The 18,601-nt window shown below is 42.7% G+C and overlaps 1 protein-coding gene across 11 annotated transcripts in view; it reads left to right on the forward strand.

Moving 5' to 3' along the window:
• DGKI (diacylglycerol kinase iota) overlaps window positions 1-18,601 on the forward strand; it is a 319,613-nt gene that overhangs the window by 46,008 nt on the left and 255,004 nt on the right. For 2 of the 11 annotated variants that reach the window (XM_075940067.1, XM_075940109.1), the window contains exon 1: window positions 16,103-16,442. The exons of the other annotated variants lie outside the window; for them this stretch is intronic. In XM_075940067.1, the coding sequence (XP_075796182.1) occupies window positions 16,354-16,442 (89 nt within the window). In that variant the 5' untranslated portion in view covers window positions 16,103-16,353. Of the gene's footprint in view, window positions 1-16,102; window positions 16,443-18,601 lie in introns of those variants that run through there. 11 annotated transcript variants of the gene reach the window in all.

Below are 18,601 nucleotides of genomic sequence, written 5' to 3' on the forward strand. Positions count from 1 at the left end.
GTCCTCTGCTGACATGGTGTTTGGTTTTCAAACAATCACCCTTTTAGTTCCTGTCTGACCCGGTGCTCTTCTCCCTCCTATCTCCCCCTTCTCTATCTGCAAAACCTTGTAGCATACACGCCTAACAGGAAAGCAGTCACCATTGCTGCTCTCTGCTGCCATAGCCATCTAATGCAATACTAGAGCTGGTAAAATCTCTCTCTCTCTGTGAGAAAAACTTGACTGTTAAAGGGGAAATTCAAATAATAAAATATTTTGGCTGAAAACAAAAAACAAATTATTTGGAAATCCTGGTGCAGCACCTCATGGGAATTGGTTGCATGCTTCATTCCCCAATTCTCTTCTGTGCCTATTCAAACTACTGTCTCCCCAGTTACATCATGGTCTCTCATTTTGGAGCAGAGAGGTTACCATCAGGGGAGTCCTCAGCCATTGTGCATTATGGGAGAGGAAATCTAACAGAAAACTTTTACCCTACTCAAAATCTTATAGCTCCACAATCTGAATTCTCACTTTGTGAACTCTGTGTCCTTTCAGCTCCAAACTAATACTTAAAAAAACAAATTATAAAAGCCAGAGTACTTAGTCATTAGCTTCTGAAGGTGAGCAAAGGATGAAGGAGGTTAAGTAGAGCTCTTGATGAAATCAGTGCAACATGGAAAATAATGAGGTTCATACAGTGTAGATAGAGTCACTATAATGAAGGGCCTGTTGAATGGCTCCTTTGCCAATCCCTGGCCTCAGGGAGGTTGATTGAGTGATTTCCTTAATTGGATTTTGTTTGTTGAACTCATTTTCTCACACTGTACATTTTAAACAAATCATTATAATCATCCCCGTCTGTCTAGCAAATATAATTTCTCTGTTTGTGAAAGAATAATATTTCCTCCTTCAACACCAGGTTATTGGTGTGGCTTTCAAGTGAGAATAGAGCAGCATATGGGGGCGGTGGGGAACATTTCCTGGCAGCTCTTGTGTATGTGTACCAGGCTAGGTTAAGGCAAGAGTCCTGAGAGATCTTGTCAAACTGCTATAGCAAATGCAGAGTGATTTGTGATGAGGCCATCTGTGATGTTAATAGTAAGATGTCAACCACCTGGATGCATGATTGCTATGCAGAGTGAATGAATGAGTTTGTCTGTCTGTCTAAGCACACAATGGAACATATGCCTCAGGGACCTCATCTACATCAGCTAAATAGGGTTAAGATTTAGCTATGTTTAATCATGGTTTAAAAGCCGAAGATGGAGGATGGCAAGAGACGACTGTGTACAAGACTAGCCTTAGGCATGTGTGGAGTGTAACATAAGGATGTGTGTTTCAGGGGACCCTCTATGATCTAGATGTTTATTCCTGATCTGAAAAGCCCAGATGTTCAGACTGCTGACAAGGAGGCACTTGTTAACATATAGATTAACTGGGGTGAAAAGAGAAAGGGGGAAATCAGGTGATACCGAGAAGTGAAGGGGATGAGATGAGGAGGAAATGGGAACAGTAAAAATGCACAAGATAGAGAAATGTGTGGAAGTGCAGGTGGGAGTTTGAGGCTGGAGAGACGAGATGAAATTTTGAGGGATGCAGCCGAAGAACCTAAATAGAATAAATCAGAGGATACTCAACTGGGGGAGGAGAATCAAACTTTGTAAAGGTATGTGGTGAGACTGCTAATGATTCTGTAGTTATAAGGAAAGGGTGGGAAAGGGCAAATCACCAGGTCATGCTATCATACATGGAAAAAAAAGGGGGGGGGGGAGAATGACTTCAAGTTAATGCTAAGATGAAGGCCTGAGTCAAAAATGATGGAGCAGCCCTGGAATAGAAGAAAAAAATGCAGTAGGCTGTAAAATTGGGGAAGAGAGACACCTGAGGGGAAATGCAAGGAATAGGATAGGAGGAAAGGGGGAGGGAGGAGCTGGGCTGGGGAAATGGAGAAGGGAGAGAGAATAGGGGAGGGATCAAAAGATTAGTGAAGAAAAGGTGTGGAGATGCGAGGGAAAGAGAGCATGGAAGTGGGAGAGATTGGGGAAAAGTAAGAGGAAAGAGTTTAGCAAAAAAGAGAGAAAATTGAAGTAACAGGAAAAAAAGGAAAAAAAAATGTGTAAAAATATCCAATTTGAAGGCAGGAACAGGGAGAGGAGGAGAAGAGGAGAGTGATGGAGAGAAACTCAAGGTGAAAAATGGAAGGTGGATGGAAGAATCAGACAAGTAAACATGACTTGAAGAAAGAAGAGAATACAGCTCATAGAAGGAAAGAGTGATAGAAATGTAGCCGTGTTAGTCTGGGGTAGCTGAAGCAAAATGCAGGACAATGTAGCACTTTAAAGACTAACAAGATGGTTTATTAGATGATGAGCTTTCGTGGGCCAGACCCACTTCCTCAGATCAAATCGTGGAAGAAAATAGTCACAACCATATATACCAAAGGATACAATTAAAAAAAATGAACACATATGAAAAGGACAAATCACATTTCAGAACAGGAGGGGGATGCGGGAGGGGGGGGGGGAAGGAAGGAAGGAAGGTAAGTGTCTGTGAATTGATGATATTAGAGGTGGGGAGAGTGGAATGTCTGTGAGCTAATGGTATTAGAGGTGATAATTGGGGAAGCTATCTTGGTAATGGGTAAGATAGTTTGAGTATTTGTTCATTCCTTCCCGGAGAGTGTCGAATTTTAACATGAATGACAGTTTAGAGGATTCCCTTTCAAGTGCAGATATAAAAGGTCTTTGTAGCAGAATGCAGGTGGTTAAGTCATTGAGAGAGTGTCCTTTCTGGTAAAATGGCAAGAAACTGTTTTTTCTTCGTGATCTTGTCTGATATCTGTTTTGTGGGCATTAACCCTTTGGCGAAGTGTCTGAGATGTTTGTCCAATGTACATAGCAGACGGACACTTTCGGCACATGATAGCATAGATTATATTTCTGGATGCGCAGGAATATGTGTTCTTGATCTTATAACTCACTTGGTTAGGTCCAATAATGGCATCAGCAGAATGAATATGTGGACAAAGCTGGAAACGGGGTTTGTTGCAAGGGAAGGTACCAGGGTTGGTATTAGTGTGGTATGTCCTGTGGTTGTTGGTAAGAATCATCTTGAGGTTAGGTGGTTGTCTATAGGAGACTATGGGTCTGTCTCCCAGAGCCTCTTGGAGTATGGTATCCTGTTCCAGTATAGGCTGTAGTTTATTGATAATGTGTTGGACAGGTTTAAGTTGGGGGTTGTAGGTGATGACAAGTGGTGTTCTATTGTTGGTTTTCTTGGGTCTGTCTTGAAGTAGATGGTTTCTAGGTATTCGTCTGGCTCTTTCAATTTGCTTTTTTATTTCTCCGGGTGGGTAGTTGAGGTTTATAAATGCTTGGTAGAGATCCTGAAGCTTCTGGTCTCTGTCAGTGGGATTAGAGCATATGCGGTTGTATCGAAGGGCTTGGCTATAGACGATGGATCGTGTGGTGTATTCTGGATGGGAGCTGGAAGCATGTAGGTAACTGTATGAGTTGGTGGGTTTTCTGTAGAGAGTGGTGTCTAATTTTCCATTGTTGATTTGTACTGTGGTGTCCAGGAAGTGGATCTCTCGTGTAGAAGGAAAGATGCACTTATAAGGTAGAAAAATGGTAAAAGGTTAACTGGAGAGAGCCCACCAAGAGCCTGAGTGAACTCCAATGTAGAGGAGGAAAGCAGAGTGTGGGGAAATAGCAGAGGAAGGCAAAAGGGGATCAAGGCCAAGGGAGTTGGATCATATTATTTATTTTACAGCTGGTGAAAGCGACACAGTTATGTTCCTATCAGGTCACACCTCAAGCATATTTTTTTTTCACTGAATCTGTAATGAATGCTGTCTCCAACCAAATGGGCAGCTTGGGGAATGATTTCCCTTCCCCAAAGAAACAAAAACTCTGCAGCTATAGTATGTTCCCACTCCAAGCAGCTGGTAAAACCTCCTCTAGCATCTCCCTGCCCCCACATGTGTGTTACAGAAATCTTGGAGCTGCACACTTTAATTCCTATTTTATTATCATTATTCACACGGACCCATCTGTGTATACAAGGCTTCACAAAGTACAAATTATGGAACTGTTTATGCAGATCCTACCTTGCTGATTTTAGTCTAAAGGTACAAGCCAGCACAATACTCAAGAGCTGCATATGATCTATACAGATTGAGTGCTTCACAGAATGGATGCCATAGCATGGGGTACTGGAAGATATAGGACTAACCAGGGAGCATATGTGGCATTCCTCCCATAGATGTATCCTCATTCTGCCATGGTCATCACAGATGGCTCAACAGGGAGCTATGCTTAATGCTTCTTGTTGGAAGCCACCTAGGAGGTAGGGGTTAGAAATGTGAGGTTAGATCTTCCTGAATCCAGTAAAAGTTCTGGAAAAGACAGTAGTTTGTTTTTCATAGGCAAAGTCTTTATCCGCATTATTTGCCCATTCCTAGAAATGTCCCAATTGCCATCGCAAATCTCACACCCTGTGAGAGTTTGAGAGAACTAGTGAATGCACCCTAGGAATGTGACTCACGATTTCCAGCATGAGGAGGTTCAGGCCTTTGTCCCTTGCTGTGTTCTGCCTGGGAAGGTAATGTGCCTAGAGGAGCTGACGTGCCTGCTTTAGGAATGCACTTCTGGCTAAGTGCTCTTCTGCTGTTTCACACAGAAGCACCTTAAACATTGTTTTCATCATCAGACAATTCCTCTGATTCCCCATTCATTTCTGAATCCTGTTTTAAACTCACCTCCAAGTACATGAGCTTACTGTAGCCCAGGGTTGGAGTGAGCTAATAGGTGGTAATATACAGTTCGAGACCTTTTCTGGTGGCTCCGTTTCTGCAGAATTTATATTATATAATTATATGAGAGGGGATGAAGGGTTGAGTCTGATTTTTAGGTGTACTGAGCTCCCTCAACTGCAGCTGATGCTAGAGAAAGCAGCAGGTATGCAACACCTCTGAAAATCAGGCCTTGTTAGGGTACATCTACCCTGCAGCCATGAGTCTCTCTCCCAGCCCAGGTAAAGAGATTTGTACTAACGTGGCTCTAGCTAGCCCATTAAAACTAGCAATGCGGACATTAAGGCTCAAGCACCAGCTTGGATTCTCATGCCTACCTGATTCCCTGGGTCTGTGTTGGGTGGCTAGCCTGAGTCTCTGCTAGGGTCACAACATACACACTAGTTCTAGCATGCTAGCTTGGCTCCCACTAGCATCAGTCTGCCCACATGCACTAGGAGGCTCTCCCTCCGGGCTGCAGTGTAGACATACCTTACATTTCTAGACCTCGCGGTAGAACCAACAGAATGTGAAGCCCATGCAAGGCTGCCTGAGTCTTCAGGCTGGCACAAGGTATGAGTTGCTCCTATTTATGTCATTGGAATGACATCTATAAAAACTAACAATGATGCTACTCATTGACTAAGCCAGACTCCCCCCCCCCCCCCCCCCCCCGCCCTTGATCCCTGCTTTAGTGTCTATCCAGGAGACTCATTCTCTCTACATACTACTGTTCTGCTTGTTTTGCAGTACTACTGGCTTCTCTTCTGGACTCAACAGCTTCTAGGGGAGGGGAGTAGAGGGCAATTGCCCAGGTGTCCAGACAATTTAAAAGGGCCTGGGCCCCCCACTGCTGTCATGGTAGTGGTGGCCAGTAGCCTCCGGCCCTTTTAAATCACCATGGCCAGCTACAGGTCTTCTAAGCGCATGAGAGGGGGTACCAGTGGCAGTGAAGGCAGCTGGGAGAGCGTGTGGAAGCCCTGGCAATGCCAGAAGAGCATGCCCAGGAGCACAACTGGAAGCTTGCCAGCACAGGTGCAGCACCATTCAAATGTCAGGCAAACTGTCCATGATAACCTGACTTATGCATGTGTGGGAGCCGACTGACCGTTCTGACTGGGGACCGGAATTGCTGTCAGTGAGCCTGGCTTCTTGTGCCACAGCCACTTCTTCTGCAGCTCTCATCATACTGAACAGCCTTGTGTGTATTGCTCTACCTCCCCGATTTTCCATCTCATCTGAAAAACCTTTTCTGACTTACCGTTACATTTCTCGGCCTGTTTCTTTTATATAGAGTGTTCAATGCTGAAATTCTGTTTTCACTGGAAAGTAGCCCATGACACATTTTGCATGACATGAAATGGTCTTGTCTTACATCTGGTCCCCCACTCATGCAGAATTTTGATGCTGCACTAGTTACATTGACACAGCTGAAGTCACAACTGAAGACCTCTTTGGTCTTGCAAGCCTATCAAACTGCTGCTCTCTGCTGGAGGGAATAAGTCAGACTTTCTCAATGGAGCAGTTCCTTCTGGTTAGTTGACCTTTGGGCCACTGTTCCATTAAATTGCCAGATCTTTTGGTAGTTTATGTTTTGGATCTACATGTTGTAAGCTGTTTTCCCTATGCTCTATGTCGATACGTTAAGTGACTACTGAGGAGGATGTAGCCATGGGTCATTGCTCATGTGCTGTGGAAAATCCAACATGAAGTGGATTTGCCTCTCATATAGTGAAAAAAGGGAGCTGAACTGTCCTTCCCCCCCACCCCCGACAGTCCTGCCTGCAAGAACACACCTGTTTGCCTTATGTAGAAGTTTCTCTGTGCCATTATCCTAGAGTATATAGGCCAACATTTTGAAATAGGGGGCCAACAGGGATAAAATAAAATAGCTCAGCTGGAATACACTGGGCAAGAAAGCTTTCTGGAAGGATGGTAGGAAAACAATAAATGGTTTGCTAAAAAAAAAAAAAAAAAGTCGGGGAAAGTTCTCTCCATCAATGTTCCCTCTGATCGTTTCTATCCATGGGTGGCTTTTTTCCATCCATGTGCGAAACCAATTTTGTTTATGTGCTCTGTGCATGTATGAATGTGCACCAGCAGTAGAAAAAAAACTTAGCTGTGGACACCCTGAACTCAAATAAGGAGCCCATTTCCCCCGTTTTATATATATATATATATATATATATATATATATATATATAATGTCTATTAAACTAAATCAAGAGTAATAAAATGGCTCATTTGTTCTCTTATAAAAATTCAAAATAATATATTGAAGCTAATCTCTGATCCTTGTTATCTGTGCCCAGCCTTGTCTGGATTTTTAAATCACATTGTGTGAAAGCAAAGACAATGAAGGTTAGTAATTCTCAGCGTGATCCATGGTTCCCTGTTCCTGTAAAATGAACCTGCGCCTTCTCATCTCTAATAGGCTTTACTTACCCGGGTGGGTATTAGTGTGGCTGCATGTAAAGCCTTTATTTCATTAATTGCTGGCATTGCCAGTCTAGCTCTTGTTTGGGATTTTTTTCCTGTTTGTTTTAGACATTAAATATTTCAAGCTTCCATTTTTTTGGGGATGTGTTTCAGCTGGTGAGAGAACAAGCTGTTTGACCAGTCCCACTCTCTTCTTTGTCTGTGTTCAATGCCTGCATCCAGCACTGGTTGTTTGTGATTGTATAAAAGCAATTTTTTTCTTTTTCTCATTTATGTGGCTTTTTTGGTGGGGTTAGGCTAAGAATTTCTTATTAAGAGATTTCCAGCTCATGCAGATGCCTACGGTTATGTTTTTTTTTTAATGTTTGTGTCTTTGTACAGGTTGAACCTCTGTAATCTGGCATTCTCTGGTCCACCAACATCCGTGGTCTGGCATGATTTTAGTTACCTGAATGTCCATTTATTGTGTGTGTTTCCAAGTTTCCCACTGTCCAATAAAGTTTGTTTATAGCTGTCAGTCCTGGCTCTCTATGTTCTGTTGTGTTCTGTTCTGTTATTTAGCTCTAATTTATCTCTTAAAGGTCTTAGAGCCCAACAAGAAGTGGAACTGTTGGCAACGCTGCTAAACAAAATCATGGCTTTTATGCTTTATCTATTTATTTTCTTGTGCCAATACAGTAACACTGTGTAACAACATTAGCACTTGCTATGAAGAGAGCTGAAAAGCTTTGGCTAGGCACAGGCTTATATAGGGTGTATCAGTACAGTCATATATTATTAAGCAGCATTGTTCCATTTTTTCACCTCAGCAAAAGAAAAAGAGACCCACTCGCTACAAGACTGATCTCCTGTGGTTTGGCAAATTTTCTGGTTTGGTACCTGTCGGTTCCTAAAGGTGTTGGACTACAGAGGTTCAATCTATACTGTCCTTCCTGCCAAGTCCCCATTGTCTGTCACATGACTACAATGGAGCTGGTGTTAGATTCTTTCCTCTTCCTTCTTCCCACTATGTAATCTGACTAGCTACTCTGAGACCTCAGCTGTGTTACTAAATAATGGCTTTTCCCAAGTAAATCAAATGGCATGAATGCCATAGAACGCCAGACTGTCTCTTTTTGCATATTCTAGTGGAAATTAGGACACATTGTTTATTTCCATACAACCATATTCTTGCAGGCTAAAATGGCAGAATAAAGAAGATAACACCAAGAAAGAACAGAAGCAAAAGTGGCCCAATAGAGACCGTGTATGCGTGTTTCTCCTTTGTACCAGGATACAGCTACTGTGAGAAGAAAACTTCTATTGTTTTAGCACAAGCAGGAACAGGTTTTTAGCTTTATACAATGAGTTCATATATTCCATTTATGCCATAGATGAGATTAAACTCAGTTTTGCACTTTGAAGAAGCAATTCAAAGTATGGGAGTATGGGTGAAGGAGTTTGGAGTGCAGGTGGTATTCTCTTCAATCCTTCCTGTCAAAGGTGGGGGCCAAGGCAGAGACAGGGGCATCCTGGAGGTGAATGCCTGGCTGCGAAGATGGTGTCGCTAGGAGGGCTTTAGTTTCCTCAATCATGAGATGCTATTCCAGGAAGGACTGCTAAGCAGGGATGGTGTTCACCTTTCCAGAAAGGGGAAGACCATATTTGGATACAGAATGGCTAACCTCGTGAGGAGGGCTTTAAACTAGGTTTGATGGGGACAGGTGACCAAAGCCCACGGGTAAGTGAAGAACATGGAGACTTGGAAGATGGGTCAGAAATGGGAGGGAGTTTGAGCTATAATAGCAGAGAGAAAGGAGGGACACGGCAGAACTGGGAGGCAAGATCAAATCAGTATATTAGATGCCTATATACAAATGCAAGAAATATGGGTAATAAGCAGGAAGAACGGGAAGTGCTAATAAATAAATACAACTATGACGTTGTTGGCATCACAGAGACTTGGTGGGATAAAACACCTGATTGGAATATTGGTAGAGAAGGGTACAGCTTACTCAGAAAGGACAGGTGGGGAAAAAAGGGAGGAGGTGTTGCCTTATACAGGCAGTCCCCGACTTACGCGGATCCGACTTATGTCGGATCCGCACTTACAAACGGGGCTTTCTCGCCCCGGAGCTCACAGGCAGCGGTCCGCCACCTCGATCTCCGGGGCGAGAAAAGCTGCTCGCAGTGCCCCTGGTCTGCTGGAGACGGTCCCCAGCAGACCAGGGGCACCGGGAGCAAAGCCGCAGCCGCGGCGGGTCCCGCACCAGAGCAAAGCCTCAGAGGCGCGGCACCCCGCCGCTGCGGCTTTGCTCCCCGTGTCCCTGGTCTGCTGGGGGGGGGGGGGCGCAGCTAGTGTGCCTCCCCCCCCCAGCAGACCAGGCTTTTGTTGTGGACCCTGGGGCAGAGCAGCTGGGGCGCTGCCGGTTGGTCCCGCAGCGCCGCTCTGGGCACTACTGGACCAACCCGGCAGCACCCCAGCCTGGGGCAGAGCAGCTGGGGTACTGCTGGGTTGGTCCAGTAGCGCTGAGGAGCGGCGCTACTGGAGCAACCCAGCAGCACCCCAGCTGCTCTGCCCCAGGCGTCCCCAAGTCAGCCGCTGTTGAAACTGACCAGCGCTGACTACAGGAAGCCCGAGGCACAGTTGCTCTGCCCCGGGCTTCCTGGAATCAGCCGCTGATCAGTTTCAGCAGCAGCTGACTTGGGGACTTGGGGTTCTTAAGTTGAATCTGTATGTAAGTCAGAACTGGCGGTCAGTTTCAGCAGCGGCTGAATCTGGACACCAGTTCCGACTTACATACAGATTCAACTTAAGAACAAACCTACAGTCCCTATCTTGTACGTAACCCGGGGACTGCCTGTATATTAAAATGTACACACTTGGACTGAGGTGGAGATGGACATTGGAGATGGACGTGTTGAGAGTCTCTGGTTTAGGCTAAAAGGGTTAAAAAACAAGGCTGATGTCATGGTATGGGTCTTCTACAGGCTACCTACCCAGGCAGAAGAGGTGGATGAGGCTTTTTTTAAACAACTAACAAAATCATCCCAAGTGCAGGATTTGGTGGTGATGAGGGACTTCAACTATCCAGATATATGTTGGGAAACTAACACTGCAGGGCACAGACTGTCCAATAAGTTCTTGGACAACATTGAAGAAAACGTTTTATTTTAGAAGGTTGAAAAAGCTACTGGGGGGAAGCTATTCAAGTTTTGATTTTAACAAATAGGGAGGAATTGGTTGTGAATTTGAAAGTGGAAGGCAGCTTGGGTGAAAATGATCATGAAATCATAGAGTTTGTGATTCTAAGGAATGGTAGAAGGGAGAACAGCAAATTAGAGAATGGATTTCAGGAAGGCAGATTTTGGTAAGCTCAGAGAGCTGGTAAGTGAGGTCCCATGGGAGGCAAGACTGAGGGAAAAAAACAACTGAAGAGAGTTGGCAGTTTTTCAAAGGGGCATTATTAAGGGCCCAAAAGCAAGCTATTCCACTGCATAGGAAAGAAAGAAAATATGGCAAAACACCATCTTGGCTTAACCAGGAGATCTTGCATGATCTAAAAATAAAAAGGAGTAATCTAAAAATGGAAACTAGGACAAATTACAAAGGATGAATATAGGCAAACAATACAGGAATGAAGGGGCAAGATTAGAAAGGCAAAGGCACAAAACGAGCTCAAACTAGCTACAGGAATAAGGGAAATGAGACAACATTCTATAAATATATTAGAAGCAAGAGGAAAACCAAGGACAGGATAGGCCCTTTTCTCAGTGAGGAGGGAGAAATAGTAACAGGAAACTTGGAAATGGCAGAGAAGCTTAATGACTTCTTTGTTTCGGTCTTCACCAAGAAGTCTGATGAAGGAATGCCTAACATAGTGAATGCTAGTAGGAAGGGGGTAGGTTTAGAAGATAAAATAAAAAAAGAGCAAGTTAAAAATCATTTAGAAAAGTGAGATGTCTGCAAGTCACCAGGGCCTGATGAAATGCATCCTAGAATACTCAAGGAGCTGATAGAGGAGGTATCTGAGCCTCTAGCTATCATCTTTGGAAAATCATGGAAGACAGGAGAGATTCCAGAAAACTGGAACAGGGCAAATATAGTGCCCATCTATAAAAAGGGAAATAAGAACAACCCAGGAAACTACAGACCAGGCAGTTTAACTTCTGTGCCAGGAAAGATAATGGAGCAAGTAATTAAGGAAATCATCTGCAAACACTTGGAAGATAATAAGGTGATAGGAAACAGCCAGCATGGATTTGTAAAGAACAAATCATGTCAAACCAAATTGATAGCTTTCTTTGATAGGATAATGAGTCTTGTGGATAGGAGAGAGGCGGTGGACGTAGTATACCTAGATTTTAGTAAGGCATTTGATATGGTCTCTCGTGATATTCTTATCAATAAACTAGGCAAATACAACTTAGATGGGGCTACTATAAGGTGGGTGCATAACTGGCTGGATAACCATTCTCAGAGAGTAATTATTAATGGTACACAATCCTGCTGGAAAAGTATAACAAGTGGGGTTCTGCAGGGGTCTGTTTTGGGACCGGTTCTTTCAATATTTTCATCAACTATTTAGATATTGGCATAGAGAGTACGCTTATTAAGTTTGCAGATGATACCAAGCTGGGAGGGGTTGCAAATGCTTTGGAGGACAGGGTCATAATTCAAAATGAATTGGAGAAATGGTCTAAGGTAAACAGGATGAAGTTTAATAAGGAAAAATGCAAAGTACTCCACTTAGGAAGGAACAATCAGTTTCACACATACAGAATGGGAAGCGGCTGTCTAGGAATGAGTACGGCAGAAAGGGATCTAATGGTTATAGTGGACCACAAACTAAATATGAGTCAACAGTCTGACGGTGCTGCAAAAAAAGCAAACATGATTCTAGGATATATTAACAGGTGTGTTGTGAGCAAGACATGAGAAGTCATTCTTCCACTCTACTCTGCACTGTGATTAGGCCTCAGTTGGAGTATTGTGTCCAGTTCTGGGCACATTTCAAGAAAGATATGGAGAAATTGGAGAAGGTCCAGAGAAGAGCAACAAGAATGATTAAAGGTCTAGAGAACATGACCTATGAAGAAAGACTGAAAGAATTGGGCTTGTTTAGTTTGGAAAAGAAAAGATTCAGAGGGGACATGATAGCAGTTTTCAGGTATCTAAAAGGGTGTCACAAAGAGGAAGGAGAAAACTTGTTCTTCCTGGCTTCTGAGGATGGAACAAGAAGCAATGGGCATAAACCGCAGCAAGGGAGGTTTAGGCTGGACGTTAGGAAAAAGTTCCTAACTGTCAGGGTGGTTAAACACTGGAATAAATTGCCCAGGGAGGTTGTGGAATCTCCATCTGTGGAGATATTTAAGAGTAGGTTAGATAAATGTCAATCAAGGATGGTCTAGACAGTACTGGGTCCTGCCATGAGGACAGGGGACTGGACTCGATGACCTCTCAAGGTCCCTTCCAGTCCTATGATTCTATGATTGACTTTATTGTTATATATGAAGAATATAGCATAAAGCCAAATTACAGTATATAGTATTTAAACACAAAATTAATTTACTAGTAAATCTCTTAATTCAAGTTCAAATTAATTTAAAAATGGGTCCTTTAAGTATGCGATTTTTTTTCTTTGTCCCAGATTATCTTAATAATGGAATAATATGAACTTCAAGTGTTCTAAATAAGTTAAATTGATTGAAATCTTGTGCATAAGCTATATTTCTAGAAATTAGGTTCTATATTTATAGAAATTGTCATTAACTATTATTATTTCAAATTGCTATGATTATGTAGGCTATGTACAAGGTCAGGTTAATAGCCCAGATTACTCTTATGTAGAGTTGTTATGACATCAGAAGTAACTCAACTAGTTACTACTTGTAGCAACACCACAAGGGGGAAAAATAGGGAGAAACCTTAATCCACAGAAGGTTTCAGGATTGTCACTCTGCCACTCTGAAGCCTAGAATGTTTGTTGAGTCAGTGTGAAATGATGGAAACAGCATTTTGGTTGAGAATTCTTTTTATTCAGAGTATCACCGGGCTCAGTCATCACTGGGTTTTGCAGTCTGTTGACATCCAGATTTTAAGTTTGAACTATTTTGGCTTTAAAAAATAAACTCATGTAGTGCACAGCTGTGGTGAGGCAAGTATTCAGCTGTGCCATGCCAAGAGTCCTAGATCACTGGGATATCAAAGGTAGCTCAGCCATCACCATCCTTATTCCACATCTAATTTGCAAGCAACAGTTTCTCTGTTTGTGTGTGGGAGAGGGATCAGATGGTGGATTACTGGGCCCAGTTGTCATGCTCATGTGACCTCTTTTTTCATTTATTAGTGTGTCTCTAGTTGTATGGTTATTGTATGATTTCTCTTTAGGACAATGTTATGGTTGTTTGGGTGTGTTAACTGTCTATTCTCATACTTCAATAGATTTAACTCTGACTTTGTTGCGTTTTGGAATAATTAAAACATTCCTGGAAAATTGATTTTTTAAATCTGTTTTTTACCCCTACCAATATGTACTCTCAACCTAAATAACATTTTACTATAGGGTTTTTTTTTGGTCTGGGAATAACTAAATCTGCAAATACTGAAATAATCCATAGATCTGGAGGAGTGGCCAAGCTTTTCAAAGCCAGACTCAATGGACAGAGGAAGGAAGACAGATTTTTGCTTTGCTCAAATGCTTTAGGTTTTCCTTCCTTCACTGCATTTAGGAGTAATAGTCTGGCCATTTTCTTGACTTTGTGACCCATTGGCTGTGTAGACTTCCGGGTAAGGAGCATTCACTTTTAGTTCAAGGATTTCCAAACAGTTGTTAATTTCCAGCTGTTCTCTGCTCTTTTTCATCAGCATGGATTTTATGTCAGGAAGGTGATTGAGGCATGTCTACATCCCTTTCTACCACATGGATTTGCTCCATGTACATTGGTAGCCAGTTGCCAAAGTAAGTGCAATACGATAACCCCTAGACCAGCCAAAGCAGATCACAATTTGCATAGAGGGAGCTCACACCTGCTTATTATGGATTCAGTGTCACTGATGCAGATTGCAGTTTACCTTTCTACATCACGTCTTTACACTGGTGCAGCCCTGTAGGTAGTGATGGCGGAAGTTGGGGCAAATCTCCACGTAGAAAAGGCCTATGTTAGGCTACGTCTACACTGCTGGTTTCTTGAGCAAGAACTGTTTTGCGCAAGAGTTCTTGTGCTAGAGGTCTTGCTCAAGAGCACATCCACACTGCCTTGTGCTTTTGTGCAAGAGATGTGCTTTTGTGCAAAAGCGTCCATGGCAGTGTGGACACTCTCTTAGGGTATGTCTACACTACCCCGCTAGTTCGAACTAGCGGGGTAATGTATGCATACCGAACTTGCTAATGAAGCCCGGGATTTGAATTTCATTAGCATAAAGCCGGCGCCGCCATTTTTAAAAGCCGGCTAGTGCGAACCCCGTGCCGCGCGGCTACACGCGGCACGGGCTAGATAGTTCGAACTAGGTAGCCATTCCGAACTATCTGTACACCTGTTCTAGATGAGTAGCTAGATGGGAGCCACACTGGTATGGTAGTTCTTGGGAACTGTTGTTTTTATATGTGGGGGCACTTTAACAGGGCATGAACTAGACTAATGCTAATATAGCTTTTAGGTGGTGGCAGGGCTTGCAGAATCATAGCCCCAGGGCAGTTTGTGCATAATGCCAGCCATGGAGTTAAACAATCTTAGAGTCTCTTGCACCCAGTTATTAACATGCAACCCACATCACCTTTGTGATTGCCTCTGAGATTTTGGGCTCATGTGTCAACTGAGCTGCTGAATATTTGAGCTTCACCATCTCTGCTAAGCTTTTTAATGTGCTTTGCAAACTAACCTGAAAGGTTTATAGTGCGGATGGTTTTAGGATTCCATAACATTTGACAGCACTCTTCTCCCTCAAGCCTGCAGAATTATCTGAAAGCATTAACACCATGTTCTCTCCAGTCTGTGGTTTTCAGACACTAGCTAGCGTTAGGACCCAGGGGAAACTTTCATCTAATATTGGCAAATGTTGGTTGCGTTATGTGTTTATTTATAGTCAGCTCATGTTTAAGTACCTCATAGTTCTTTTCTTAGCATGAGAGGGACCAGCTCAACTATCAATTAACCAAGAAGCTAATGATAACACACGGGAAGCTATGTAAGGCAGGTGCTCAGAGGGACTGAAGGAGGTGGGGTTCAGGAGATCGAAAATAAAGGACTCTTGCTTAGTCTGAAACCTCAATTATTTATTACCAACAATACGTATTTATAAAAAAACTTCAGAATGTCATTGTGACTCTCTCCAATTTTACTTCCCTTCCAACTGCCTCATTTGTCTTTATTATTTAGACAGTCCTAAATAAGAGGTGTTTTCCCCCTTGTGTTTTGACAATACTTCAGCCAGGTGTTCTCATTCTTTCTCTCACTTTCTTCCTCTGATTTTGCCAGGCCGAGATCTTATTATTTTTGTTGGTAAAATGAAGATCTTATTTCTTTGCATAAACCTCAGGTATCTGTACTCCTAAAGGGAGGGTACATTGCACTTTGGCATTCGCTTCTGTCCTTTCCTGTCTCATTCAAAAGACAGGATTTTGCATTTATGGGAGTTAGAGGTGGGAAAGGCAAGAAAATAAAAGGGGGGTATTGGAGCCTCCTGTCCTTGTCCAGGATAAAGCTGATTATGTTTGTTTATTGCTTTGTTTTATTCAAGCCATAGCAAGTGGAGGACTGTGTGAACTCTGCTCTAGACAGCAGCTCAGGTTCTGACACCATCTGCTACTTAATTCACTTGCCAGAAAAGAGTTTGACGTAGGTGTGTGTATATGCATACATGCTTGTCTTCTAGCCATGCATCATTTAAACAGACTCCTGCTTCATGCTGATCAGTTTGTGAGAACCATTCGCGTTAAAAGATTGGACTTGGATTCTTTTGTTTTTTGTTTTTCCCAAACCTCCCTTTTTAGGTGTCTCTGTTTCAGTTTGATTTGTTTATCTAGGTGGGGGGGATGAAGGGAAGGAGTTGATTGGTGGATTTGCAAAGGATTTCCCTGAAGACTGAGCTCAAATCTCCTTTCCATGTAGCTTGGACATTTTAGGCACTGGATTTCTGTTCTTGACTTTTCCTGGAAGCTATGAGTGCAGGGTGCATGGATTTCTTTTGTAAAAGCAGCAGGAAGCAGAGCAAGTGTAAATTGTCTGTGTCAGGCTCCCTGGATAGCTGGTAAGTGTGTGTTTGCAGGACCTGCTACCTCTTAGCTTTGTTACTGACATGGTGGCCAGTTCTGCTTGGCTGCTGTCCCCAAGAGTTTCACATACACCAAGTTCACTCTCTCCTCCTCCTCCTCCTAATAACGCATTACTTCCATGAAGACCTCTACCTATAGTGCATGTGACACTCTATATTGTATTGTACTGGCTCACTTACCTTTAGACGTGTGTGTGTTTGGCACAATTAGTTGTCTAGACTAGGCAATATCAGCTTACAGCATTACTGTGTAAATACCTACCGCTGTAGAAAATTACTTGAGATCTCAGACTGGGTCAGAAGGGATTGCACAGAATACACACCTGGAAATGCTAATTGTTTTTGCAGTCCTTAGCTAAAATCATGCGATGCTTCTGCTGTGTGCTAAGAAACTGCTTGTAGTCACTTCTGAGAAATTGTAACTGTTTATCCCCGGAAGGTTCCTCATCTCTGTCTCCAAATTTTGGAGTTATCTCTCATCCCCACCTGTCTAGATTAAATCATCCCTCCGTCTTTGCTAGCCGGGGCTTTTGAGGCCTAATTCTGGACTCCGTCCTGGCTGAGGAGAAATGAATGCATTTCCCCTCCAAGCTAAATGTTCTGATCTAAGGGTATGTCTTCACTGTGGGACAATGTTGAATTAAGAGACGTAGCTGAAGTCAAAGTAACTTAACTCAACTTTTGGTGCTGTCCACACGGCAGGAAGTTGAAGGAAGAACACTTTTCCTTCAACTACCCTTACTCCTTGTGAAAGCAGGGTTACCGGCATCGACTGTCTACACTGGGACAAATTTCGGAAAAACCTCCTCTTTCAGAAGAGCCCGTCTTTCTCATGAAAGGAGGAAGACAGGGCTTCCAAAAGAGTGTGTCTGCTCTTCTGCCAAAAAAAAAAAAAAAAAAAAAAAGTGGAAGAGCAGATGTGTTCCCCACAACCCTCCCCCCCCCCAGTATAGACATAGACTCACTTTGAATTAACTGTCTTAACTAGACCGCTAATTTAAACCCTGGAAGATCAATAGCGGCAGCTTCTATCTTCCTCTGTAGTGTAGATATATCCTAAAAGTTTTGACTCTCCAGCATCCCTCTCCCTGCCAGGCAAGGGGCAAATACTTGGTTCATCAGCTTGACATTCCTGGGCCTCAGGTCCATCTTTAATCTGGCTTCTATTATCCCTTTTAGGGTCTGACCAAAGCTCACTGAAGTCAGCACAAAGCCTTTTTTTGCACTTCAGTGGGCTTTTCATCCAACCCTTAGTGTAGCTTATATCCCTGTTTGAGAAGGGCTGCTTTGCCTAGTGGTTGGATCTTTTGCTACATCTCCCTTTGCAGAAACTCTCTCTTTCCAGTTTTGGGTTCATGCCATTGCCATTATGTTATTTGCTTTGGGACTTTCCCCACAATGTTTGTGTCTCACTGAGAGATGACCAGAAGAGACCAAACATTCAGCTGCACTTGAATTTGTACCTTAAACAACACTTTTTAAGGATTTATACTGAATAATATTTAATGGTTAGTAGAGCAAAGAAATTTCATTGCACCCATTGCTCAAGGAGTCTTGTAGACATAGCTTCTTAATCAGCACTTGTAGTGATATTCGTTTTATTCTGTTTTTAGGAGAAAATAGTTATTTGGTCCTCCCTAAAAATGCTCACAGAGGTGTAAAAAAACAGGCTTATATCATGATGAAATGTATTAGTGTGATCGGACAAGGTCTCTCCTTTTCATCATCAAAAATTGCTTTCTTTTTTCACTTAAAGGAGACAGGACAGTAATGCTCCAGCCTCACCCTCTGAGCAGAGACTGAGTCAATAAAGAAATAACATTTCAGAAAATAATCTATGAAGGAATTTATCTTCCAGGCTACATTTCCAATATCAATTACTAAGTCAAATAGTTCTTCACAAGATGCTTCCAGACATCTTGTTATTTATTTAAACAAGCTCTCTAGAATAACATAATTGATGAATTAGCTGAATGGTGCACTGATGTTTCCATGCAATCTTACACATAAATGTTTGCTGTTTCATCTGGAAAAGTTGTTATCCTGCAGATTTTGCACTACTCCTCTTTTCTTTCTCTTTCCCCTCACAAATGGGGAAAATTGGCGTTTAAAGCATAATGTTGCTCAGAAATGGA

Source organism: Pelodiscus sinensis, chromosome 1 (assembly GCF_049634645.1).
Source record: "Pelodiscus sinensis isolate JC-2024 chromosome 1, ASM4963464v1, whole genome shotgun sequence".
NCBI lineage: Eukaryota > Metazoa > Chordata > Testudines > Trionychidae > Pelodiscus > Pelodiscus sinensis.